Raw genomic sequence first — 22,098 nt, 5'->3', positions numbered from 1 at the left:
TCCCACTCCTAGGAGTTAATGTAAAAGTAGTCTTTCACAACAGCCAGAATAGATCCATCTCTTGGGAAAGCCTTGTTAAAAAGTAGGCTAGCAAACCAAGGTGACTCAGTTTGGCTTTATTTTATTTAATGTATTTTATTTATTTGTACCTTTTCTCCTTGGTGGAAAGATGAAAGTCCCTGCTTTCGGTCTTTTCTAGGGATCAGAGTGGTTCCCAGCAGTCACATCAGGCGGCTACACAATTGACAACTACTGCAAACCAGCTCCGAGGGGATCTGATGCCCTCTTGTGGTCTCCATGGGCAACTACACTCATGTGCATATACACGCAGAGACACAGGCACACACACACATACATGTAATTTAAAAAACAAAACAAAACTGTGCAGTGTGCTTTCTGAGCAGTTTCACATGATTTTCTTTTTAAAGTGGCCAAGGGCAATTTTGACACTCAGCTATTTTTGTTTTCATTGCTGACTTCAGGTTGGGGGAGCGAGAGAGGCAGAGGATAAGGGCTGTGCATGTAGTCTGGGTCCTTCCCTAGCAGCTGATACTTTCTGCCCCAGGCTTCAAACAAAAAAACACATCTGGCTCTTGGGTGTATTTTTGTTACACTAATTTTTTAAAAGATAGCTTTATTTCAACATCAAAATGAAAGTTCTAATAGCTTTCTTAAGATATTAATATACTAAATTATCTCACTTAAAAAGTACATTTCCAGGGTTGGGGATTTAGCTCAGTGGTAGAGCGCTTGCCTAGCAAGCGCAAGGCCCTGGGTTCGGTCCCCAGCTCCGAAAAAAAAAAAAAAAAAAAAAAAAAAAAAAGTACATTTCAAGGTTTTTTTTTAGTCGAGGTTGATTGTACGATCACTACCTCAGTCTATGTTTTGGTGAGCCTTTGTTCACACTAACTTTTCAGTGGACAACGAGAAAGCTCCCTGGTTGTATGGCTAAAATTCCAGTCAATGAAAGACCACGTAACTATCTGGGACAGTCATATAAGGTGAAGCCACTCAATATGTCTTCCCTATCTGAAAATTTGAATTCTGAGGTTTCAGCTACCATCTTCCAGCCTTGACCTAAAAGTAATAACTAGAATTTTTTGATAAATAAATAATTCGTGAGTTTAAAATTGCACACTGCTCTAACATAAGGAAATATGCTCGCAGCTAGGCTCTGCGGCGTCCCCCTGTTCAGGGATCCACGCTGTAGAACTACCCACCCATCCAGAAACTGTGTCCACTACCAAAATGAGGTCAGAGGATCTCAGTACCAGATCAGCTATCAGAGCACCACAGGCCCAGGTGATGACTGGCGTTCCAGTGTCACAACTGGGTTTAAGTAATGTCTGTCTTTATTTAAAAGTGGCCCCAAGTACAAGAGTAGCAATAGCAGCAAATGATAGTCCAGAGAGGTGCCCTTACACACTTCCTTTTAAGTGAAACCGTGAACGTTCTTCAGCGAATAAGAGGAGAAAAACCATAGGCTGTGGTTGCTGAGATCAATAATAAAAAGGAATCTTCTATCTGGGAAACTGTGAAGAAGGAAAAAGAAATGTGTGCCTCTTCTGTTGTCACCTCAGACTGCACATTTACAGCCGCGGGGCTGGTAAGAGCTTAGCTGATAGGTAAGACACAGCTTCAGGGGTGGGTGCGAGCTCCTGTGTGTGTGAGAGAGAGAGGGGGGGAGGGGGGGAGCATGCAGAGGCTAGAGCCGGAACTGGATATCTTCCTCAATTGCCCTCTACTTTAATTGCACTGAGACAGGGATTCTGGAAGCTCACCATACAGCTAGGCTGGCTAACCAGAGAGCTCTCAGGATCTATCTGTCTCCACTTCTCAACGCTGGGGTCATAGGCACACACAGGAATACCCAGCCAAAGATTCAAACTCAGGTCCTCACGCCTACTAAGCCATCTTCTCAGCCCCTGGAGTGATGAGATTCAAGGCCTGTGTCACCACGCCCAGCTCGGAAAATATTTTAAACAGAAGGGTGTGTTACACGGGTTATAGCTAACGCAGTCTTAAGTAATTGATATATTCCGAGGAAATTGTCTTCATGAACAACGAACGTGCACCAGTAAAAAGGCTCAGATCATATGAAACGCAGTCCATCACGTGTTTGTCTAGATCAGTTTTGATTGGTTGATTTTTCTTCCTGTCACGGGTCCTATTTTTCCACATGATATTTAGCTAATACTTGGTGGCATACATGATATTAATTTTGATATATTGGGTTATTGGGTCCTGGGTTTTTTTTTTATATCTATACATATTCTTTGGGGCCAGGAGCCTCTGGTTCAGCTCTCCCCTCCTTGCCTGAAAATTCGCTTCTTCCAGCCACACTCTACTTCCGAACATGCATCCAGCACACATGTTTTTTCGTGGCACTGAAGATCCACAACAGCTTGGGAGAAGGGGCACGTTAGAAACACACATCCCCCCCACCCCGTTGGATATTAAAATGTCCTTTTTCTCAGGACCACCAGCTGTGTTGACACCCAGCCAGGAGCTTGGCAGGCAGTTGAAACAGTTTGCGAGTTGACTGCCGTGTCGCAAGCTGCCAAGGAGGGTTTTTGAGAGGTCTCCGCACAAGAAACATAAATCTTCTCGTTTTCGTCATGAAACGTCTAACTGAGTGACTTCTTTCATTAACGAAGCGCCACCCCTCTCCCTGTACAGCTAACCTTCCCGGCCACTTGGGCTCGCACAAAACTGAACTGAAACGCATAAAACAGTGTGCATGTTGCTAACCGTCAATCACATTAATTTTATAAAAGATCATAAAGTAGGGGGCAGGCTGCTTTCCCAGGAATTTCTTAAGTCAAAACTGCCCTCTTGGAATCCACCATCCTATCTGCAAAAGAAAGCGGCGGTGAGGTGCAGTCTTCAAACACAGATCGGTTTGGCAGGAGCATCTAAATTCACGCAACCTCTCTGCAAGGCATTTTGCTGGTTGTCTGAAAAGAAAAGCGGGCACGCACTGAGGTTGAGAGCTATGGCAGTTCTAGAAGCACGCCCAACAGACATCTTCACAGAAGTGCACACGTGCTCTTAAAAGGTTAGCAGCTCAGGCTGGTTTGTGACCTCCACAGACTAGAGACAGCCTGGTGTTTGATACAAGGGTGGAATCATTCATAACCTGTCTACATGTCTCTCTACTGTCCCTTGCTTTCCTCTCTCCCAACCCTCTCCCAGAGCCACGTGCAGGCTGGGTAAGCACTCCACGACTAAGCTATAGTACAGTCCCAACCCTAGAAAATATCTAATAAGACAATGTCAAAGGTCAACAAGATGGCTCAGCTGGTAAAGCTGCTGGCCACCAAGCCTGGTGACCTGAGTCTGCTCCTTGGAGCTCACGTGGTGAAGGAAGAAAACTGACCTCCACATGAATGCCACGGCATAAGCATGTGGACACACATCCACATACGATGCACATGAGATAAATAAAATAAATGCAAACTTAAAGTTAAAAATAAAAATAAAAGAGAGGCAAATCTCCCGTGTGATCCTAAGGGGGGACATCCTAACCAAGGAACAAAAGCTGACAAGTTTGAACTGTTTGGGAAGTCACAGACCTGGTTAATCCTGATTTCCTGTGGAACAATCATGCCGGTAAGGAGGGCTGAGATTCTCAAGGGCAGATCCAGTGACAGAGACACCTGACCAAAGCCCTGCTCAGCTCTCAGATGCTACTTTGGCTTGTTCCAAGCCTCCCCTTGGGTCAGCCATGTCATACATCCTTGCCTTGAAGTCTCAGTTGCCAGTGCCTCGCCCCCTTCCTGCCTCTCTACCTCTTCAGAGCTGAGCCAGTCTGACTTCCCTATGGCCCCCAGGCCATGATTACCTGGAAGAATAGTAGCCACAAGAGGGTTAGGAAAGACCTGAACACATCTATCTCTCCCCCGGATCCATAAAAGAGCAGGCGCTGGGGCATGCCATCCCCTCCCTGCCATTTACTACTGGCTCTGTGACAGCAAGGAACCCAGAAGGTGAGACCTGAAGCCCACAGCCAGGGCCAGATGCCCAATCCCAGATTCCAAACTGGTCCTGTGCTTTCTGTGTGGCCTCGTCAAGTCAATGGACCTTGGAAATTTGATTTTCTCTGTGAAAACAGCGGTGTGTGGCAAGCAGCATCCACTTAACAGAGTGGTTCTAACGGTTCAGAACGTCTTCCTTCAGAAAGCCGGCACCGCGCTGCCTGTCGCATAGCCGAGGTGCTCTCACTTCAAGGATGCCATTGATGCAAAAGCGTGCACTCCTGCCACAATGACCAAGTCCTTAAGAAGTGACTGTCAAAGTCAGGGTACAGGGGAATACTACCATCTCATTATTTCTTTTTCTTCACCCTCTGCCTGGGAAAATGATGGTTAAGCCAAAGCTAGTCTGGTTGTGATTTGGGCAAAGTTTAATTCAGCCCATAAACATATCTCTACTCTGTGGGGCCTTATCACTGTTATGAATCAGTGAGATGTACGGATGAGCGTGAGGCAAAGGAGGTCACAGAGGCACAGGGGTCCCCATAGCTGGGATTTGCCCCAGAGGGACTAAGGGCTGAGAGTGAGGACATAGCCTGGGGGTGGGGGAGCGTTCCTTATCTCCCAGGGCTGGCTCTTTACAAGACTGTCATCTTTTCATTCTGGATCAGTTGGCGGGGTCCCCATGAGATCTACTGAGTTCTCTAACTCCCACTTTAGAGGCCACAGAACTATTCATTTCCTATATCTGCTTCCTCGACCTTTTGTTTGACTCCCTGCTACATATAGTCTTCATAAGACTAGGAGCCACCTCTACGTCGTCTTATCTGTCAGAGCATCCTGACCACATAAGGCACACGGTAGGTACACAATAAACAGCTGTTGGATGAACAACACACGCATGAATAAAGAAGCAAACAGAGATAACCAGAGGTGAGCAGCCTCAGAACCGAGCCTGACGCAGCCACACGTCACACTCAGCTAGGCAGAGGTAGGTCTGTTTTTTAGAACTCATCTCCCATCTGCATAGCCTTAAGAGATCGCTCAGGGACTCACAGAAGCCACGCAGACAGGTTCAGAGTTCATGAGTTCAGCCTCCAAGGGACAGATAACAACAGTGGTCATGTCAGGGGCTCGACTTCCTCTGAATACCTGGCCAGCACTGAACACTTAGAATTTACCTGCAGTCCCTAGCGTAGTTGGGGTGGGGGCGGGACTGGTGAAGAGGGATCTACAGGGTAAGTGGAAACAGTCAGCTTCAAAAAGGGCAGCCTGGGACCCCTTTGGTCCTGTTGATAATCTGTCTCTCTGTACACTGGTTTCCTAATGAAAACAACACTCAGACTGATTAACTCCACCCAGAGAGACCCAGCCTGAACCCACACAGAGAAGGGCTTTGCACTACAGAAGCCGTATCACCACCCATGCAGGCTGGGGTCCTCCTACTGACCACCGTTCTTCATCAGAGTCAAAGGGACTGGGAGTCTAATTTAAATGAAATTGGTTGTCTTAGTTTATTTGTTTGCTTGTTTCTCACTCTCAAGGAAATGCTCATCACATTTTCCTATGTTTACGCGCGTTTGTGTGCAGGAAGATGAGGCAGGTCTACTTTTTTGAGCAAGGCTCACAGGTGTGGTAAGCCACACTGAGCCAAGGAGATGAGGCTGTGCTTTCTCCGACTGGCTGTCACTCGTGTAGACTGGGACAGACCAAATTATTGACGTGCGAATGACAATTCCTGTGGCCTCCTTTAAGGGGAGAGTAAAAGAAAACACACCGTGTAATATGTGGTCCCCTTGATGAATTCTAACAGACCACAGACACCTGTAATCCTAGCTCTCAGGAGGTATGGAGGTCAGAGGACTGGAAGCTCAAGGTCTTCTTTAATCATAGAGCAAATTGAGGTTAGCCTGGGCTACATGAGACTTTTTTTTTAAGGGCTGTTTTCTAATGCCCTAATGCCTATACATACATTTCATCAAATTTTCTGGATCCAGGAATTAGGTAAGGAAGACTAATAATACATGAAGGAGCGCACGGTAGGAAGGCACAGAGAAGGGGACAGATAGCATAGAGGGAATCCTGCTCTGTGAAAACTTGCTGAATCCAAATGCTCAACCACAGGGCTGGAGAAATGGCTCGGCAGATAAGGGTGCATACTGTTCTTCCAAATGACTCAAGCTCAGTTCCCATGAGTGCCAACATCAAACCAGGAGGTGTGTGTAGGTGTGCTGTGAGTGCCCCTGATGGCTTCCAGGAACCAGCTGGGTGCTTCTTTTCCCAATGACTCATTCAGGGACTTCCCATGACCCTCTCCCGAAACTGTCTCTGGTGAGAGTATGTATATCGTAGACACTAACAAAGCAGGGGCTCAAGAGATGGCTCGGTGGGCAAAAGTGAGTGCTGCTCTCGCAGAGGACCGAGTTCCATTCCCAACACCCACGCCACATTGTTCACAACTGCCTGAAACTCCAGCTCGAGATGTGGACACGCCTCTTTTGGTCTCTATGAGTATCTGCACTCACATGAACATAATCCCCAACACGCATAAACGTAATTCATTTTTTAAATGGCAACCCAGAAAGCAATATACTATAGCATATCACTGGGTAGAAGATCTCTGCTTTGCCCATTTTCACCAACAAGGCTTGGAGAGATTAAGTCAAGCAACTGAGCCCCCCCCAGAGTCTGTCTATGTCCTCACCAACTCCACTTCTCAAAAGACATCGCTTCCTTCTGAAGCTATGAACTGAAATGTCACAGATGAAATGAGTGTTACAGATGATTTGATTTTGTCAGAAGTCTTCTAATCCCCCTGGAGGGACACTAAGCAACTGACAGAGAAGACTCACCCTCCAGCTTAAATGGAAGGCAATTCTCCCCAAAGACAGTGATACACAAGCAGATTCTGGTACGTGCATGCACACATGCGTGTGTGTCGATTCTGGACAAATCTGGAGAAATAAAACCCATGGCTGCTTCTCCCGGAGACATGATAAACAGGCAGAGTGTGTACCATGTGTAAGTCAAGAGATGCTGTGAATGCCTTATTATATGACCCAGCAGCTAACCTTTAAATAAATGAGCAAGTCTGTTTGGTCCAACTAGGTATGTGGCACCATGCCCATGAAACTGGAGGTATTCAAATGATCTTTTCACTCGCCTTCTGAGAGTGATGGGTCCAGTCTGAGAGTGTTAGGACCAGGGTGCTTGGGTGTATGGGAGTCCAGGAAGCCTGTTTATGAAATCTCTGAATTAGGCCCTCAAGGGCAGGACTTGAGAATTCAGGATTCTAAACATTTGAACAGAAACTGTCAGAATTGCTTTATATATGAGGAAAGTCTGTACAGATGTGAACAAAGGGGTTTCAAACTGTCCCAGATAATCCGGGAGCCCCTGAAGAATCATCACATGTGTCCTTTTAAGAAGGAGGTAGAGGGAGACTGTCCATGGAAGAGGAGGAGGTCACGTGACCACAAGAATGGAGTGATGCTATGCCCCTAGCCTGGCATGCCTGTGAACTCCTATCTCTGCAGAGCTCACACTTGAGCCTGGAGATCCTACCACAGGCTTCTCTCAGTCCTCTTGCTAGCTAGTTCTCTGGTACTCTATGCTGTGCTCTATTCTGTCCCAAACTTCTGAGAGCCAACAGGTAGCTAGCTAGCTCTGCGATGTTTCAACCAGTGAGACAGGAGACAGCTGGTGCCCATTCGAAGAGAATGCTCCTCAGGAACATGGACTAGAGGTGGCTCATCTTTGAATACTTTTTAAGATTAAAAAAAAAAAAATCTCAGGGGCTGGAGAGATGGCTCAGCGGTTAAGAGCACTAACTGCTCTACCAGAGGTCCTGAGTTCAATTCCCAGCAACCACATGGTGGCTCACAACCAGCTGTAATGGAATCCGATGTCCTCTTCTTGTGTCTGAAGACAGCTGCAGAGTACTCAAATACATAAAATAAATAAATATATCTTTATTAAAAAAAACTTCATGTGAGCTCTCTTACTTTTGTGATCTGGTAACTAAACCCCGTGCACTGAACAAAAAGCTGTCTGTCTGCCTGGTTCAGCCTGGTACTGCCAGGGTGTAGCCTATGTCTGAGGTATCTTTTGCGTGGCAGCATTCGCAGGCTGGGGTTATCTTGTTGCTGGAGAATGACTGGCTTGCAGAATGGCCATTTTCTTCACCTGTCCCTTCTTAGAGGTAATGGGTGGCACAGCCCCATGACCTTTAGAACCTCAGAGCGCAGAAGACATAGAGCCTTCCTCTTCTTACACAATCACTTGTGGTGATTGCATGAAAAGGAAAAGAAGGAAGGAAAGGAAGACCGCAAAGGGGGCGGGGAGAAAGAACAAAACCTTTCCATTGGCAGGAAGTCAACAGAAGGCAGGGAACTCTGATGTCAATAAAACTGCACGTGGGGACCTGTGAGGGTTGGCTTAAGAGTGAATCTTTCTAGAATCACCTGGGAAGGGAGTCTCAATGAAGGTGGGCAAAGACAGAGAGAACTAAAAACACAGTGTGCTTTGCTTTAGTTAGGATGTTACAGGACTCCTGGATGAAGACAGGGGGCTGGGTCTGCATCAGCAAGGACCGCCTGAAAGAAACCTGAAGTTTGAGGAGGCCTCTTAGCCCAGCTCGCCTGGCTCCTTTGAGTTTGGTTCTGAATAGGAGCACAGCTGGGCCAGGACTTCTACTACATCCTAGACATTCTTTGGTGACCTCAAAGCACTTCTCATACTCAGTCACAAATCAATACCAAAGTCTAGAAAGGAGACGGGTTGGTTAAAACCCAAACCCCATCTCTTCCAAAGGGTTGGAGGAGACAGTTCTCCGGAGCTTGGAAAGACACAAAAGAAGGCAGACGCCAGGAGGAAGCAGGGTGGAAGACTGAGGTGGTTGATGGTGGGGACGCAGGACCATCCGAGAGGCACAGCAAGGAAAGCGGAATAGATCAAGTAGTTTGAGGTCTCTTGCGTAAGTCTGGTTCTAAAGCCACCGGTGGCTAAAGGTCTGAGAGAACTTAAACCTGGGAGGCTTTTGAATCTGACAAAACTTGTACATTGTTTCATTTCTGTGTCCAGAAACCCCAGAGGCAACCTTATATACGTGTTGCCAGAGGATGCCTAGGAGTCCTAAGATTCTGTCTGCGGATTCAGGAATTTAAACTGACCCTGGCTCTCTCTGGATAAGACTGTATCCCCAAGGTTCCTGCCTAATCCTTGCTCTGTGGTTCTTTTCCCCTGGTCTCCTGGCTCATGAAACAAGGCCTGCACAGACCTTGGCTTTGGACTCACCAACTGGCACACCCCACCCCACAAGCCTTCAGCGAAGTCAGAGAGGCGCCTTTCATGGCTTCAAAAGTTCCACCAGGTTCTCCAGCCGCAGGGGGCTGGAGTGGGTAACTGAATCCTACTCAAGGCAGAAAAAAGCGCACAGTGACCTTTTGTCCCAAAAGTTCCCGGCTTTCCCCGGCCAGCCAGCCAGCGGAGGCGGCCCAGCCAGCCAGGAGGGTAAGGAATTGCAGATGTGCGCCCAGGGCGGCCGCCTCCCTTATGCTCCCAAAGCCCGGCTGGACACCTCAGCGTCGCCCGGGGCTGCGCCGCTATCCGGTCCAGGGCTCTCGCTCCTAGCTTTGGGCTAAGGCTTCGGGGAAAGTCACTATCTATCGTGTCGCCAAGAGCTCGTTCCAGCAAAGCTTTACCACACTTCCCACCCTCCTAGGGACAGGAGATTCGTTTTGCGTCGCAAGCAAGACGGGCAAACCCTTCCGAGCGCACCAGGAACTGTTTGGGACGCCCCGGGGCAGGCTACTGACACCGCACAGGTGAGGTCGCCTGTCCTTGGTGGGCGCGGCAGACTGGGACATGGGACCACCACTCCGCGCCCAGGATGATTGAGCTTGCTCGTGGCGGCCTTTGTGGGCCAAGTAGAGGAAGCGCCCTCCTGGTATATGGAGTGGAAACACCTCTGTGTTGCGGGGCTCCTTTCCTGGGACCCGCCTTGCTGCCCCTGCTCTGTGCGGTCCCGGCTTGGTTCTTCTTACTCGGAGTTTAGACGCCCCCCTCCCCACGCCCCCATGTCCCCGAGACGTTACTCCTGGTCCGCGAGCGGGGAAGGAAGGCCTGGCTAAGGAAAGCCCCAGGATCGCCGCCCCTAGCAGGTCCCCAGCGCCTGGCTCTCTGGTCTAGGGTCTGAAAGGCTCTGAGGGAAGAGGCCGCCGTGCACTCACCGCACATGGTGGCTCCGATAGCTCCAGACGCCCAGACGACTCGCTGCGCCTCGCGCTCCCTGGCTCAGGCTCCCGCCGCTCGGCCTCCTGCCCTTATAGCCAGCCAGTAGCCCTCTGAGAGGGGTGGGGCTGGGGCGGGGACTCCTGCCGCCTGCTTGCTCCTTATTGGTCCCTGGTTGTCGTAACAACGGCGGGGGCCCCCAAGACTCAAAGAAAGGGGTGAGGGGCGGCTCCCAAGCTCCAGGCTCTACAGTAAGGGGAGGGAGGAGGCCCAATCGGAGGCAAACACCTTGAGTTCGGACTTTTGAGTCAGTCTATTAGACGTGAAACTTTAGCCAGGAGGATGGATCGCTCTGTGCCTCAGTTTCTTCATTTGTAAAATGTGATAATAATAAAATGTACGTCTTAGATCCTCCTGATGTTAAGGCCAGACAGATTGTGTAGGCACAGAACACAACCAATCTCTTCTCTGTCTCTCTCTCTGTCTCTCTCTCTCTCTCTCTGTCTCTCTCTGTCTCTCTCTCTGTCTCTCTGTCTCTGTCTCTGTCTCTCTCTGTCTCTCTCTCTGTCTCTCTCTCTGTCTCTCTCTCTCTCTCTCTCTCTCTCTCTCACACACACACACACACACACACACACACACACACACACACACGCCCCTCTATTCCAAACTCCTTTCAGAGTAAGAAAAAAGTCGCACACACTAGGCTTGTGAACTTGTTCCAACCCTGCCAGGAGCGAACCGAGCTTGGCTGAAAAAGGAGAAAATTGAAGCTCCTTGGAAAGATATAAGATATTGACCAAGATGTGCCTGAGCCTGAACCTGATAGCTCATGGGGGTCGGATTCCCCAGGTCAGAAGGCAAGTTGGACAGCCCCGGAAACCGCCCCATAATGGAGACGCTGGCGGACCCGTCTGGCAAGCAGTGAGCCTGCATCCAAGCCAGGGGCTCCACCGCCCCACTGTGACCTGGAGCCTCAGTTCGACCCTGCGATGAGTCAGGAGCCTGGCTTTCCCCCGCCCTAGTTCCCGGCTGTCTCCTCCTTCTCCCCACTGCTCTCCAGGCCCCGCATCTCCTGAGGAAGGTCACGAGATCTGGCCCAATATTTGCTCACTTTGAAGCCATCTGTGCGTGTATGGTTTAACTTAAAAAATAAAATAAAACCTTGAAATCTAAATCTATGGTATTCCCCAATTGTAATTTTTAAAAAGAAAAACTAGCTTAAATCTTGTGTCTGGAGGTTTTTTTTTCTTCTTAGCTTTGCAGTCCCCTAGGGATGGAAGTGTTGTTCCCAGCAAGGAGTTTGAAGTTCGATGGTAGTGACAGAGAAGGTTTGGCTGAACCACCTGATACCCAAAGAGCAACATTGCTCCTTACCCTCAGCTATGCAGGCAGACACTCATTCATTAATTCGCCGGTTCGTCATTCATTCCCAAGCCCGCACTCTGGGTGATAGGGACTTAATGAATGAGGACAGACATGGCCAGTTTCCTGGCTGTTACAAAGCAATGGACAGGGCAGACACTAAGCTAGTGGTCACATAGGAAATTGGACATCTTTGTAGAGAAGGGCCTGGGCCAGGCAAAACTACACAGAAAGGGGCAAGAAGCACCAAGATACCAGGATCTCTGTGTCCTAGCACGGTGCAGATCTGTCCTCCATTGCTCTTGTAAGTTTGTGTCTCCATGTGAAAAGTGGCAGGGGTGACTGCCATGACCCTGTGGAGGCATCCACTGCTTTTGGGACCGCTAGGCCTGGAAGACCTTTGCGAGAGTCATGGCCTGTCGGATGTGGAGCCACCGCACTCACCTAGCTCTAGGATTGGTTCAGGGGTTATAGTGCCCCATGCTGAGGGCTCGGCAAAGTGCTTTTGGAGAACTGGAGGAGACAGACAAAAGGACAGATTCTCTTGGTACAGCTCTAGGGAGGATAGTTTGGGGCTGCTGGGGAGTTTGTGATCACCTTTGGGATGAGAGAGAGGGTGTCCAGGAGTGAAGTGATCCAGAGCAAACTGGATCCTTAGGTGAGCAAAGCCACACATTTCCAGAGCCCCTGACTGTTCATGGACTTTTTTTCAGTCTGCAGTTCTGTGGTTTAAACATGTCCCCAAAGCAAGTGCTGTAACGCAATTGTCAACGATTTAAAGTCACCAGGTGGGACTTCTGAAAATCGCTTAGGCCATGAGGGCTGCACCCCCACCAACGAATAGATGCTAATTAAAAGGGTGCACGAAACTTTGAGTATAGCCTCTTACATCCTCTTGGTGGAGGGTGCCTTCCCGTAGGATCATACGATAGGAAGATCCGTGCCAGACACCACCCCTCAGTTAACGGACTTCCTAGCCTCCAGAAACCACAAGCCTATAAAGATTTATTGTTTAGAAACCAGCCTATGGCGTTCTTTGATAGCAAGCCTAATAAATTCCTATCTTTACTTGATGCCCGTTGAAGTCACTTCTGTTACTTATAACCAAGTACAGCCCTGACACCTTTAACCTTCAAGTACTCTGACCAGAGAGCAGTTCAGTGGAATGCTCAGGTAGGGAGCTGGTGGCCCCAGTCCATTAGGTTCTGGTTAGAGGCAGCTTTCTTTCTTGTCCTCATCCTAGTCAAGGACCTGCTCTAATGCAGTCTAGGAATCCCTAAAGAGCCCAGCCAGAGATGAGGATGTAGATGCGGGAGTTCAGATATGGATCCTTTGGGAGGACAGAAGCAGCAGGATGGAGCACCAGAGCCTCTTTCAGCACGGCCATACCTGTCTTTAGAGGAGAGTGAGCCTGTACACCTCTAGCCAGAACTCTGTCTGTCTGTTCAGAGCAGGCTGCTGCACTTGGCCCTAGGGACCCCAGATACCCAGTATTAATATGTTATCTATGCGTGATTCTAGCCCCACTTTTCAGGGACACTGGCCGAGAAGGTGAGGCATGTATTGGCATCTTCATCTATACATGTGCCTCAGAACTCTCTGTAGTTGCGAGATTTACTCTCTGCTATTTTATCAGCACAGGTTGACACAGGGTGAATAGGGCAGGAAAAAAACACAATTAAGGAACTTGGCAGGAAACGGTGGCCAGAATCCTTAAGTATAAGAACCTTGGGGCTGAAACAGCGGCTGAGCAATGACTGTTCTTTTAGAACAGTGGTTCTCAGCCTTCCGGATGCTGCAATCCTTTAACATAGTTCCTCATATGCTGTGGTGACCCTCCAACCATAAAGTTATTTTGGTTGCTACTCTGAGTTTGCTGCTGTTATGAATCATTGTGTGCATGTCTGCGTTTTCCAATCGTCTTAGGTGACCCCTATGAAAGGGTCAGTCAACTGCCAAAGGGTTGAGGCCCACAGGTTGAGAACCACTGTTCTAGAGGTTCTGGATTTGATTCCTAGCAATCACATGCTGGTTGTACAACATCTTTACTCCTGTTCCAGGGATTCCTACACCCTCTTCCGACCTCTACCGGCAATGCCTACATGTACGGCAAAACATTTATACAAATAAAAAAATTTTTTAAAGATTTATTTATTTACTTCATGTATGTGAGTACACTGTAGCTGTCTTCAGACACACCAGAAGACAGCATTGGATTCCATGACAGATGGTTGTGAGCCACCATGTGGTTGCTGGGAATTGAACTCAGGTCCTCTGGGAGAGCAGCCAGTGCTCTTAACCGCTGAGCCATCCCTCCAACTCCCAAATAAAAATTTTTTAAACACTTTTTTTTTCCACATGGAGAGGTTTAATGAGAGAAGAAGAGTAGAAGAGGAGAGGAAAGGTGGCCATGGGCATGTGGAGGGAAGGGGTTGGGGGATGAGGAGAGAAGGGACAGGGAAGAGCAGAGCAGAGCAGAGCAAAGCGCTAAACATTTTTTTGAGACAGGGTTTTACTAGTTCTAGCTACATGTCCTAGAGTTCATTTTGTAGATCAGGCTGGCCCTGAACTCATAGAGATCCACCAGCCTCTGCCTCTCCAGTGATGGGACTAAAGGCGTGCACCACCACCAGACACAACAAAAATGTCTTGAAAGAAAGGGGGAAAAAGGCAAGGGTTTGTGGGAAAGAAGACACGTGGAGGTCAGGGATAGACAGATTGTCTTCCTAAGTACTTTCCAACTCTCTTTTTTCTTTTCTGAGACAAGGCATCAAAGTTTTGTCACTTTGACTTAAATCTAGACAAACATAGGTCGAGGGAATCTCAACTTAGAAACCGCCTCTATCAGATTAGCCTGTGAGCATATCTTGATTTTCTTGATTACTCATGGATGTGGGAAAGCCCAACCAACTATGGGTAGTTCCATCCCTGGGTATGTAGTCCTGGTCAACATAAGAAAGCAAGCTGAGCAAGCCAGGAAGCAACATTTCTCTGTGGGCTCTGCTTTAGCTCTTGCCTTCAGCTCTTGCCCTGGCTTCCATCAGTGATTGACTGTAAGCTACAAGATGAAATGAATAAACCCTTTCCTCCCGGGTTGCTTTCACTTCCAGTCAATGTTTTATGGCAGCAACAGAGAAGCAAACTCAGATACAAGGTTTCCTGTTGAGTCTGGAGCTCAGCCATGCAGCTAGTTTGATAGGTCAGCGAGTCCCCAGGTCCTCCTGCCGTCTTCCCAGTGCTGGGATCACAGGTGTGTTCTGCTACATCAGATTTTGCTTGTTTGTTTGTTGTTTTTCCAAAACAGTTTCTCCGTGTAGCTCTGGCTGCATCGGAACTCACTCTGTAGATCAGGCTAGCCTTGAACTCAGAGATCCACTGCCTCTGCCTCCCGAGTGCTAGGATTAAAGGTGTGTGCCAACACCACCCAGTCACGTCAGGCTCCCCCCAACCCCCACCCCCGAGCTGAGGACAGAACCCAGGGCCTTAGTTCTACCACTGAACTAAATCCCCAACCCCACGTCAGGCTTTTTAACCTGAGTGCATACTGGTGTCCTGAACACAGGTCCTCATGTTTGTACAACAAACACTTCAGAAACTGAATCATCTCCCCAACTTGGGATGCAGAATTTTTTTTTCAAAGGGTTCACTTTTGTCAATTTTTGCACCCTTGAGGCACTATTTAAACAATACAGTCTGACTCAAGGGACTTCAGTCGTGCTGCAGAGCTGGGGTCTAGCACAGGAACACTGAGGCACCCCACATGCTTCTAATGTTCCCAGAGCTGGTCTTGCTATGCCTGGCGCTGACAGAGTGGAAATCTGATGCTGAACTAAACAGTTCTGTGAAACAGGTGGTGGGAGAGTAGCTGGTGCGCCCAAAGTGTGTAGTTCCCATCAACCCGTGGCCAAGACCAGGGGCCGCTGCTCTAATCTGAGTGTCTGCATCCTCCTGGTATAGACAATGGTGACAGGAAGCTTCATGGCCAGGTGAGGGGGCAGATTATAAAGGAGTGCTATCCACATAAAAGAGATCCCAAGGATCTCCGCCTTTAATCCCAGCGCTCAGGAGACGAATCTCTATGAGTTCAAAGCCAACCTGGTCTATACAGTGAGTTCAAGGCCAGCCAGAGCCCCATAGTGAGGCTATGTCTTTAAAATGAAAGTTTAAAAAAAGAGATCCCAGAAGCTACCTCTCCCCTTCTGCTACGTGAAGATCTTCACACAGAGTCAAATGATACAGACATGAAATCTCACACTGCCTTGATTTTGGACGTCCTCGTCTCCAGAGCATCGAAAAGTGAGGTTCTACTGTTGCAAGCCTCCTGTGGTATTTTGTTGCAGGAACTTTAAGGACAAAGAGAGTTGATCTTTTTTTCCCCCCTTCTCTCCATTATCTGGCACTGCCTGAGCTCATTCCACCCTAAGCTGTTTTAGTTATCTCTGACAAAAACAAACAAACAAAACAAAACAAAAAAACAAACTATAAAAAGAAAAACCCAAAACCAATCAAACCAACAAAATTTCAAAACAGCAGCCCTTCAGAAGCAGAGTAGGCCACATACCTACTCAAATGTTCTCAAGACTTGCGTCTTTCCTGAGTTGACAGCAATGGGGAAAGAGAGATACTCAGCCCATTTTCCACGCTGGGACTCTCTGAGCAAGCATATATAGAAATGTATATTCAGGAGAGGGAGGAAGGAGGAGCAGGAGAAAGCTGGAGAGAGGAGAGAGAGAGAGAGAGAGAGAGAGAGAGAGAGAGAGAGAGAGAGAGAGCGCTTGAAGGAGTAGATCTGAGTTTACCTTCTAACTGAAGTTTCTAAGTCAGGAAGGAATTCAAGTAAGGAATGGGATGAGGGGAGGGGACGGGGGATGTGCATGCCACAGGAAGTAAGTGTTGTGTGATTGATGGTACCCTACACCTTATCAGAACCAAATGCCCTCAGAGTTGAAGCAAATGCTGTAAACAAGGAAGGCAATAGAGAGTAGTAGGGACTGCGGAGACAGGGGTGATAAGTCCCATTTAAGACTCTTCTAGGTACCAAAAAAAAAGTAAGACACAATGTTGATGCTGGCTAGTGAGCAAAGAGGCCATAGGGACGGGAATGAGACCCATGTTTAATATTTCACAGTAGATATTTCATATTCCATTAACTTGTTTATTCTGCAAACAGGGTTTTCCTGAAGGCATCACAGGGGCTCCTGGGATTACATCTCTGTTTGCTGAGCCCATCTAGGAAGCCACAGGAAAACCCAGGAGTGTAGGCGTTCTGAAGAGTCACAAGGGGACACAGTTGTAGCTGCGTAGTCAGTGATCTGCCTGCCCCAACAGAACTCCCTTTGCTTGGATCCCAGAAAGGAGGGTGCCCGGTAGCCTGGGCTGTGGTGAGTTCACCTTAAAGCTTCAAGTGTGGGGCAGTGACCCCTCAGAACCAAGAGGATGCATTAGATAAGCAACTGCTGGTTCCACACAATTCTTTTAAAATAGGAAGACCATGGGAGTCCCAGCACTCAGGTGGCAGAAACAAGTGGATCTCTCAATGAATCCTAAGACAGCCTGGTCTACATACCAAATTCCAGTCTAGCCAGAGCTCCATAGTGAGACCCTGCTGAGGAGAAGGAAGAGGAAGATAGTGGATGATGATGATGATGATGACGATGACGACGACGACGATGAAATATGAGGTATACTCTAAGCTTGCTGAACATTCAAAACCAAGGCCAAGGGCAGCAGTAAGCCACTCTCTGATCTCCACATACTTACCATGGTACACACACACACACACACACACACACACACACACACACACACACACACACACGCAATACAATACTCTTTTAAAAGCCAACTAAAGACTCCTACTGCTGTTAGCATTGGGTAAAGGGTTCAAATACACAGAAGCTCAGAGATCTAGAATCAGAAAGCCATCGGGGTTCATGAAAGGCCTGCCTTCCAGAGCCCTCCAGGATCCCCCAGAAGCAACTTGGACATAGGGTAAGGCCTCTGCACAAAGAATATGTTGACCCACATCCCCACCCCAAGGACCAGATCTACGTACTTTTGCTGGGAAGAAGTATGTGCCCTCTGGAGGTTATAACAACTTTGCTCACAGGTCCATTGTGCACCTCAAGGCTTCCCAGGGTGCATCCTTTGGAGAGGGTGTTATGATTGTGTATAGGAGGGGCCTTGAACAGTCTGGCTCAGTCACTAGAGCCTCCAGAGTGGTTGAGGAGGGTTAGAGGCTGCTGACTAAGGCAGACCCTGCATCTTTCGGTTTACATCTTCTGATGGTCCCGAATTTGAATCTCTTGGCCACATCTTTGCCTGTGTTCTGCATGTTTGCCCCGAGCCCTTGAAGCCCACCTTTTTACCTACACACCCTGCCACCGAAATGTAAGAAGACAGAAGACAGAAGTGAAATCAGCATGTTTATCTTCTCAGAGGTGACTGACTCTCTCAAAGGCACTTAGGGACTGTCTGCTGGGTATGTGATTTGCTCTCTGAAGATCTGGTCCTCGTAAGCCTAGGACTGGTCACTTCCCTCTTCTCTGCACTACTCCAGGTTTGGACCCTCATGCATGGTAGAAAAGTACACTCCCTAACCCTGAGAGGAACATCCTCCTAACCTTGCATATTCCGTTCAGTTAACCTGCCTATCTTAGCTAGGGTTTCATTGTTGTGAAGAGACACCACGGCCACAGCAACTTTCATAAAGGAAACCATTTCACTGGGGCCGTCTTCTTACAGTTTTGGAGTTTTAGTCAATTGTCACCATGGTGGGAAGTATGGCAGCATCCAGGCAGACGTGGTGCTGGAGGAGCTGAGAGTTCTCTATCTTGATCTGTAGGCAACAAGGAGGAAACTGTGTCACACTGGCCAGACTTGAGCATATGTGAGACCTCAAAGCCCACCAGGGACATAGTTCCTCCAACAAGTTCCTCCTGATAATCCTCCTTGACCCCATGGGTCAAGCATTCAAACTCGAAAGTCTATGGGGGCCATTTCTATTCAAACCACCACACTTGCCTAGGGACTAATTGAGGTGAACGAGCTATCTGAGTTTGTCTAGGGATTTTCTGCTTTTAGTAGCTGGGCAACCTCTTAGCCCTGAGCAAACAGGAACAATCGCTGTAGCGGCTACCTGACTCCTACGGAGCCCCTGGTACTGTTGGCTAGCTAGATATTAACAGGATTAGGGGACATAAGAGCTAGGTCCTTCCTGGTAAACAACAGCTTCTAAAACCAAGGACTGGAGCTTCAAGACTAATTATTACTGGTCAGATCTATCCCCAGCTCTGAGAGGTGAGGGGACATCCTGGACTGCCTAAAATGTTATTAATAACTATCTAAACCTGGACCTGGGAGCCCTAAACCTTAAAGATTACTATACAGGAGGAGGCTTTCTATTGAAGAATGAAGACGTACCACCCCCACTCCTCACTCTGTAGAAATCAAACCATACAGGACCAGTCCTCCAGACCCAACAAAGGCTCCCAGAAAAAGCTGCTTGCTGGAGACTCTGGAAATAATATAAAACCTGCCCTAGCATAATGTTAAGTAGCTACTTCTCCAATCCCACAAGTAGATGGCTTCGGGACATTGTGTGTGTGTGTGTGTGTGTGTGTGTGTGTGTGTGTGTGTGTGTGTGTTTTACTGGGAACTGAATTTACATCTTCAAACACGCTGGCCTAATGCTCTCCCACTGAGATACACTGCTAAGCAGTTAGCCGCTTCCTCTCAATGGAAGCAACTCCTCCTGACAGAGGAGGGGGACTTATGAGACTCAGAAGTTTCCTGTAACTTACAAAGCTCTGGAAGCTCTGAGGGAAATCCACAGGGCTCATCCCCAGTGTGGTGCAAGTCACAGGCAACTGAGCAGAGGAGATTCTCTGGTACGACTGCCGGTCGTCTGGTACGACAACATACTGAGTTGTGTTGGGAGCTGCAGGGACACGTGGCCTTCGCAGAGCTCAGTCACACGGCATTTCAGCTGCTTTCAAGTCACCCCCATAAGTAGCCCCAGCAAACTCACGGGCAAGCCAAGCTAGGCTAGGGTGGAGTGTGTCTTTGGTCTGTTGGCACTCTATCTGGGATGAGAAGACATGTGTCTGTGTCTCCTCAGGAAGAGTCTCACGAGAGCTGTAGATAAGGATTAAGGTCTCTTTGGCTGTTGTCTACTCTCATCCCTGGAGTATGTACCACACTCTGCGGTAAGCTCCTCCTGTCTTCTGAGATAAGCTCTCCGGGTCTTATCTGAATTCTTTAGACAGAGATCGCAAGAGCCAAAGGGATCCCACGGAGCCAAAGGGAGTCAAGTGTGAGATTCTTGGTGACATTGCTGCAGGTCTGCTTCCTTGGATTCTTTTGTTTGTTTTTTAGAGGCAGGGTCTAAAACGCACCATGTGGTAGAGGATGACCTTGGTTTCCTCTGGTCCTCCTGTCTGCATCACTTGAGTGCTGGGAATCCAGGTGTGTGTTAGCACATCAGACTCTCTTTCTTTCTTTCTCTCTTTCTCTCTTTCTTTCTTTCTTTCTTTCTTTCCTTCCTTCCTTCCTTCTTTCTTTCTTTCTTTCTTTCTTTTTCTTCCTTTCTTCCTTCTTTCTTTCTTCCTTTCTTCCTTTTCCCTTCCTTCCTTTCTTCTTTCTTCCTTTCTTCCTTCCCTCCCTCCCTCCCTTTCTTTCTTTCTTTTTTTTTTTTTTTTAACTAAGCTCAGAATAAGAAGATCCCCAAACTATGTGCTAAACTAGTCTGTCATGACCTCTGAGAAGAACTGGCCATCCTGGCTCCACCCTAAGGGTGACAGTTGTCTGGCAATGAACCTGACCTACAAGTCTACAGAGGGACTTGTTCTTAAGGGATTCTGCTCCCTCTGGAACTTGATGCCCCTATCCGGGGTTTCTGCCCATCTCCATAAGTAGCCAGACAGGTGTTATCTTATACATTTCATCTCAGAATGGTGTAAGTAGGGGTGGGGTGGGGGGACAGGGGTATGGAATAGAGGAGGGTCCTCAATCTAAAGGCGAATGTCTATATTAGTCCATTTTCTGTTGCTAAAACAAAGTAGTGGGGGCCGATTAATGTATTAAAAAAAAAAAACAGGCACACATAACTCATAGCTAAATAACTTAGCGTTAGATTGAACGTTAAGCAGCATGGCCCTGGTTTCTGGTGAGGCCTTGTAGGGTGCATCTCATTATGGTGGATGCTAGCATAATGGTATGAATGTTATTCAGAGGGAGAGCTTATCTTATGGTATAAGAAGCCAGCAATCTGGGAGCTGGAGAGATGGCTCAGCAGTTAAGAGCATTTACTGTACTTCCAGAGGCCCTGAGTTCAAATCCCAGCAACCACATGGTGGTTCACAGCCATCTGTAATGAGATCTGATGCCCATTTCTGGTATGTCTGAAGACAGTGACAGTGTACTTGTATAACAAACAAACAAACAAACAAACAAACAAACAAGAAGCCAGCGATCAGGGAGTGGTCCATTTTAACTACTATGGCCTCTCTTTTTTGAAGCCCTTTCAATGACCCAGTGACTTCCCACTAGGTGCTACCTCTCTTAGATCTTATATTATCTCTCTCTTATTATTAGTTATGTAAAAACAAAAACAAAAACCTCTTTTACCCACTGATGGAGATAACCAGCTGCCAGATTCTCTTAACATCACCACATTGGTAAACAAACTTCCAACCTGCAAATCTTTAACAGAAAATCACATAGAAACTATATCAATGTCTCTGCCAAGTTATCCAATCTCATAGTGGCCTGTAGTTGTAAATCTCTGAGCCCGGAGCAGGGACAGTAAGTCAGGTTTGGGGCTCAGAACCCTTTGCTTCAATAGTCAGAAGAAAGGGGTTGACACTCGGTGGGCCTGCAGACAGGGCAACAAAGCAGACATCTCAGGCAAGAGTCAGCCGAGCCCGAGATCATGACCTGAGCCCCAGAGCCTGCCTAGAGTCCTTCTGTCTCTATTGTAGCCTCATGTCTGTGTTTGCTGACATGGTTGGGTGTGGAATCCTCCTGAACGTAGCCGGTGCAGGAAGAAGGGCCTGCCTGTGTTTATTAAGCATGCAGAAATGTGTCTTCGGGTGTGGCTAAAGCCAGGAAGTACATCTGTACCTGCTTTCCTGGAGATGGCACTCTCGGTTTCCTCTGTGGAGTCAGGTCTCTGCCTCTCACGTGAGCAGTCAACACGGTGGCCGTGCTCTGCTGACTCGTCAAGTTTTACTTATGTCCCGAAATAACTTTACCCCTCTACAAAAACCTCCTCTTAAAAATAGAAACCCAGCTTGCATACCTCAACTCCCTCTCCTCAACAATATTATCTTTAGAACATCTTTTTCGGTGATAGCAGATATGCAGGCATCTATTTTTTGTTAGGAAAAAAAATTTAAATACGCACCAGAATAGCTTGAATTATCCTCATCTACTCGCCTCCTGTAGTCGACCATCATAAATATTTAATCAACTTGCTTTACCGTCCCCTTCTGGCTTTTTTTTTTCCTGGAGAAAATTCTGAGATGATTTC

General features: G+C 47.8%; 1 protein-coding gene and 1 long non-coding RNA gene across 2 annotated transcripts in view; both read right to left on the bottom strand.

Moving 5' to 3' along the window:
* Gfpt2 (glutamine-fructose-6-phosphate transaminase 2) overlaps window positions 1–10,311 on the bottom strand; it is a 46,084-nt gene extending 35,773 nt beyond the window's left edge. The window contains exon 1 of the mRNA XM_032913079.1: window positions 10,205–10,311. Within this exon, the coding sequence (XP_032768970.1) occupies window positions 10,205–10,211 (7 nt within the window). The 5' untranslated portion in view covers window positions 10,212–10,311. The remainder of the gene's footprint in view (window positions 1–10,204) is intronic.
* Window positions 10,312–19,975: 9,664 nt separating this feature from the next.
* Window positions 19,976–21,751, bottom strand: LOC116908741. Its single transcript, XR_004389017.1, has 3 exons — window positions 21,690–21,751; window positions 21,195–21,269; window positions 19,976–20,021 (listed from the first exon to the last, which is right to left on the bottom strand). It is a non-coding gene; the product is annotated as an uncharacterized LOC116908741 (long non-coding RNA).
* Between the last annotated feature and the right edge of the window lie 347 nt (window positions 21,752–22,098).

This window comes from Rattus rattus, chromosome 9, assembly GCF_011064425.1.
Source record: "Rattus rattus isolate New Zealand chromosome 9, Rrattus_CSIRO_v1, whole genome shotgun sequence".
In the NCBI taxonomy this organism is placed as follows: domain Eukaryota; kingdom Metazoa; phylum Chordata; class Mammalia; order Rodentia; family Muridae; genus Rattus; species Rattus rattus.
This window is presented reverse-complemented; position numbering and strand designations above follow the sequence as displayed.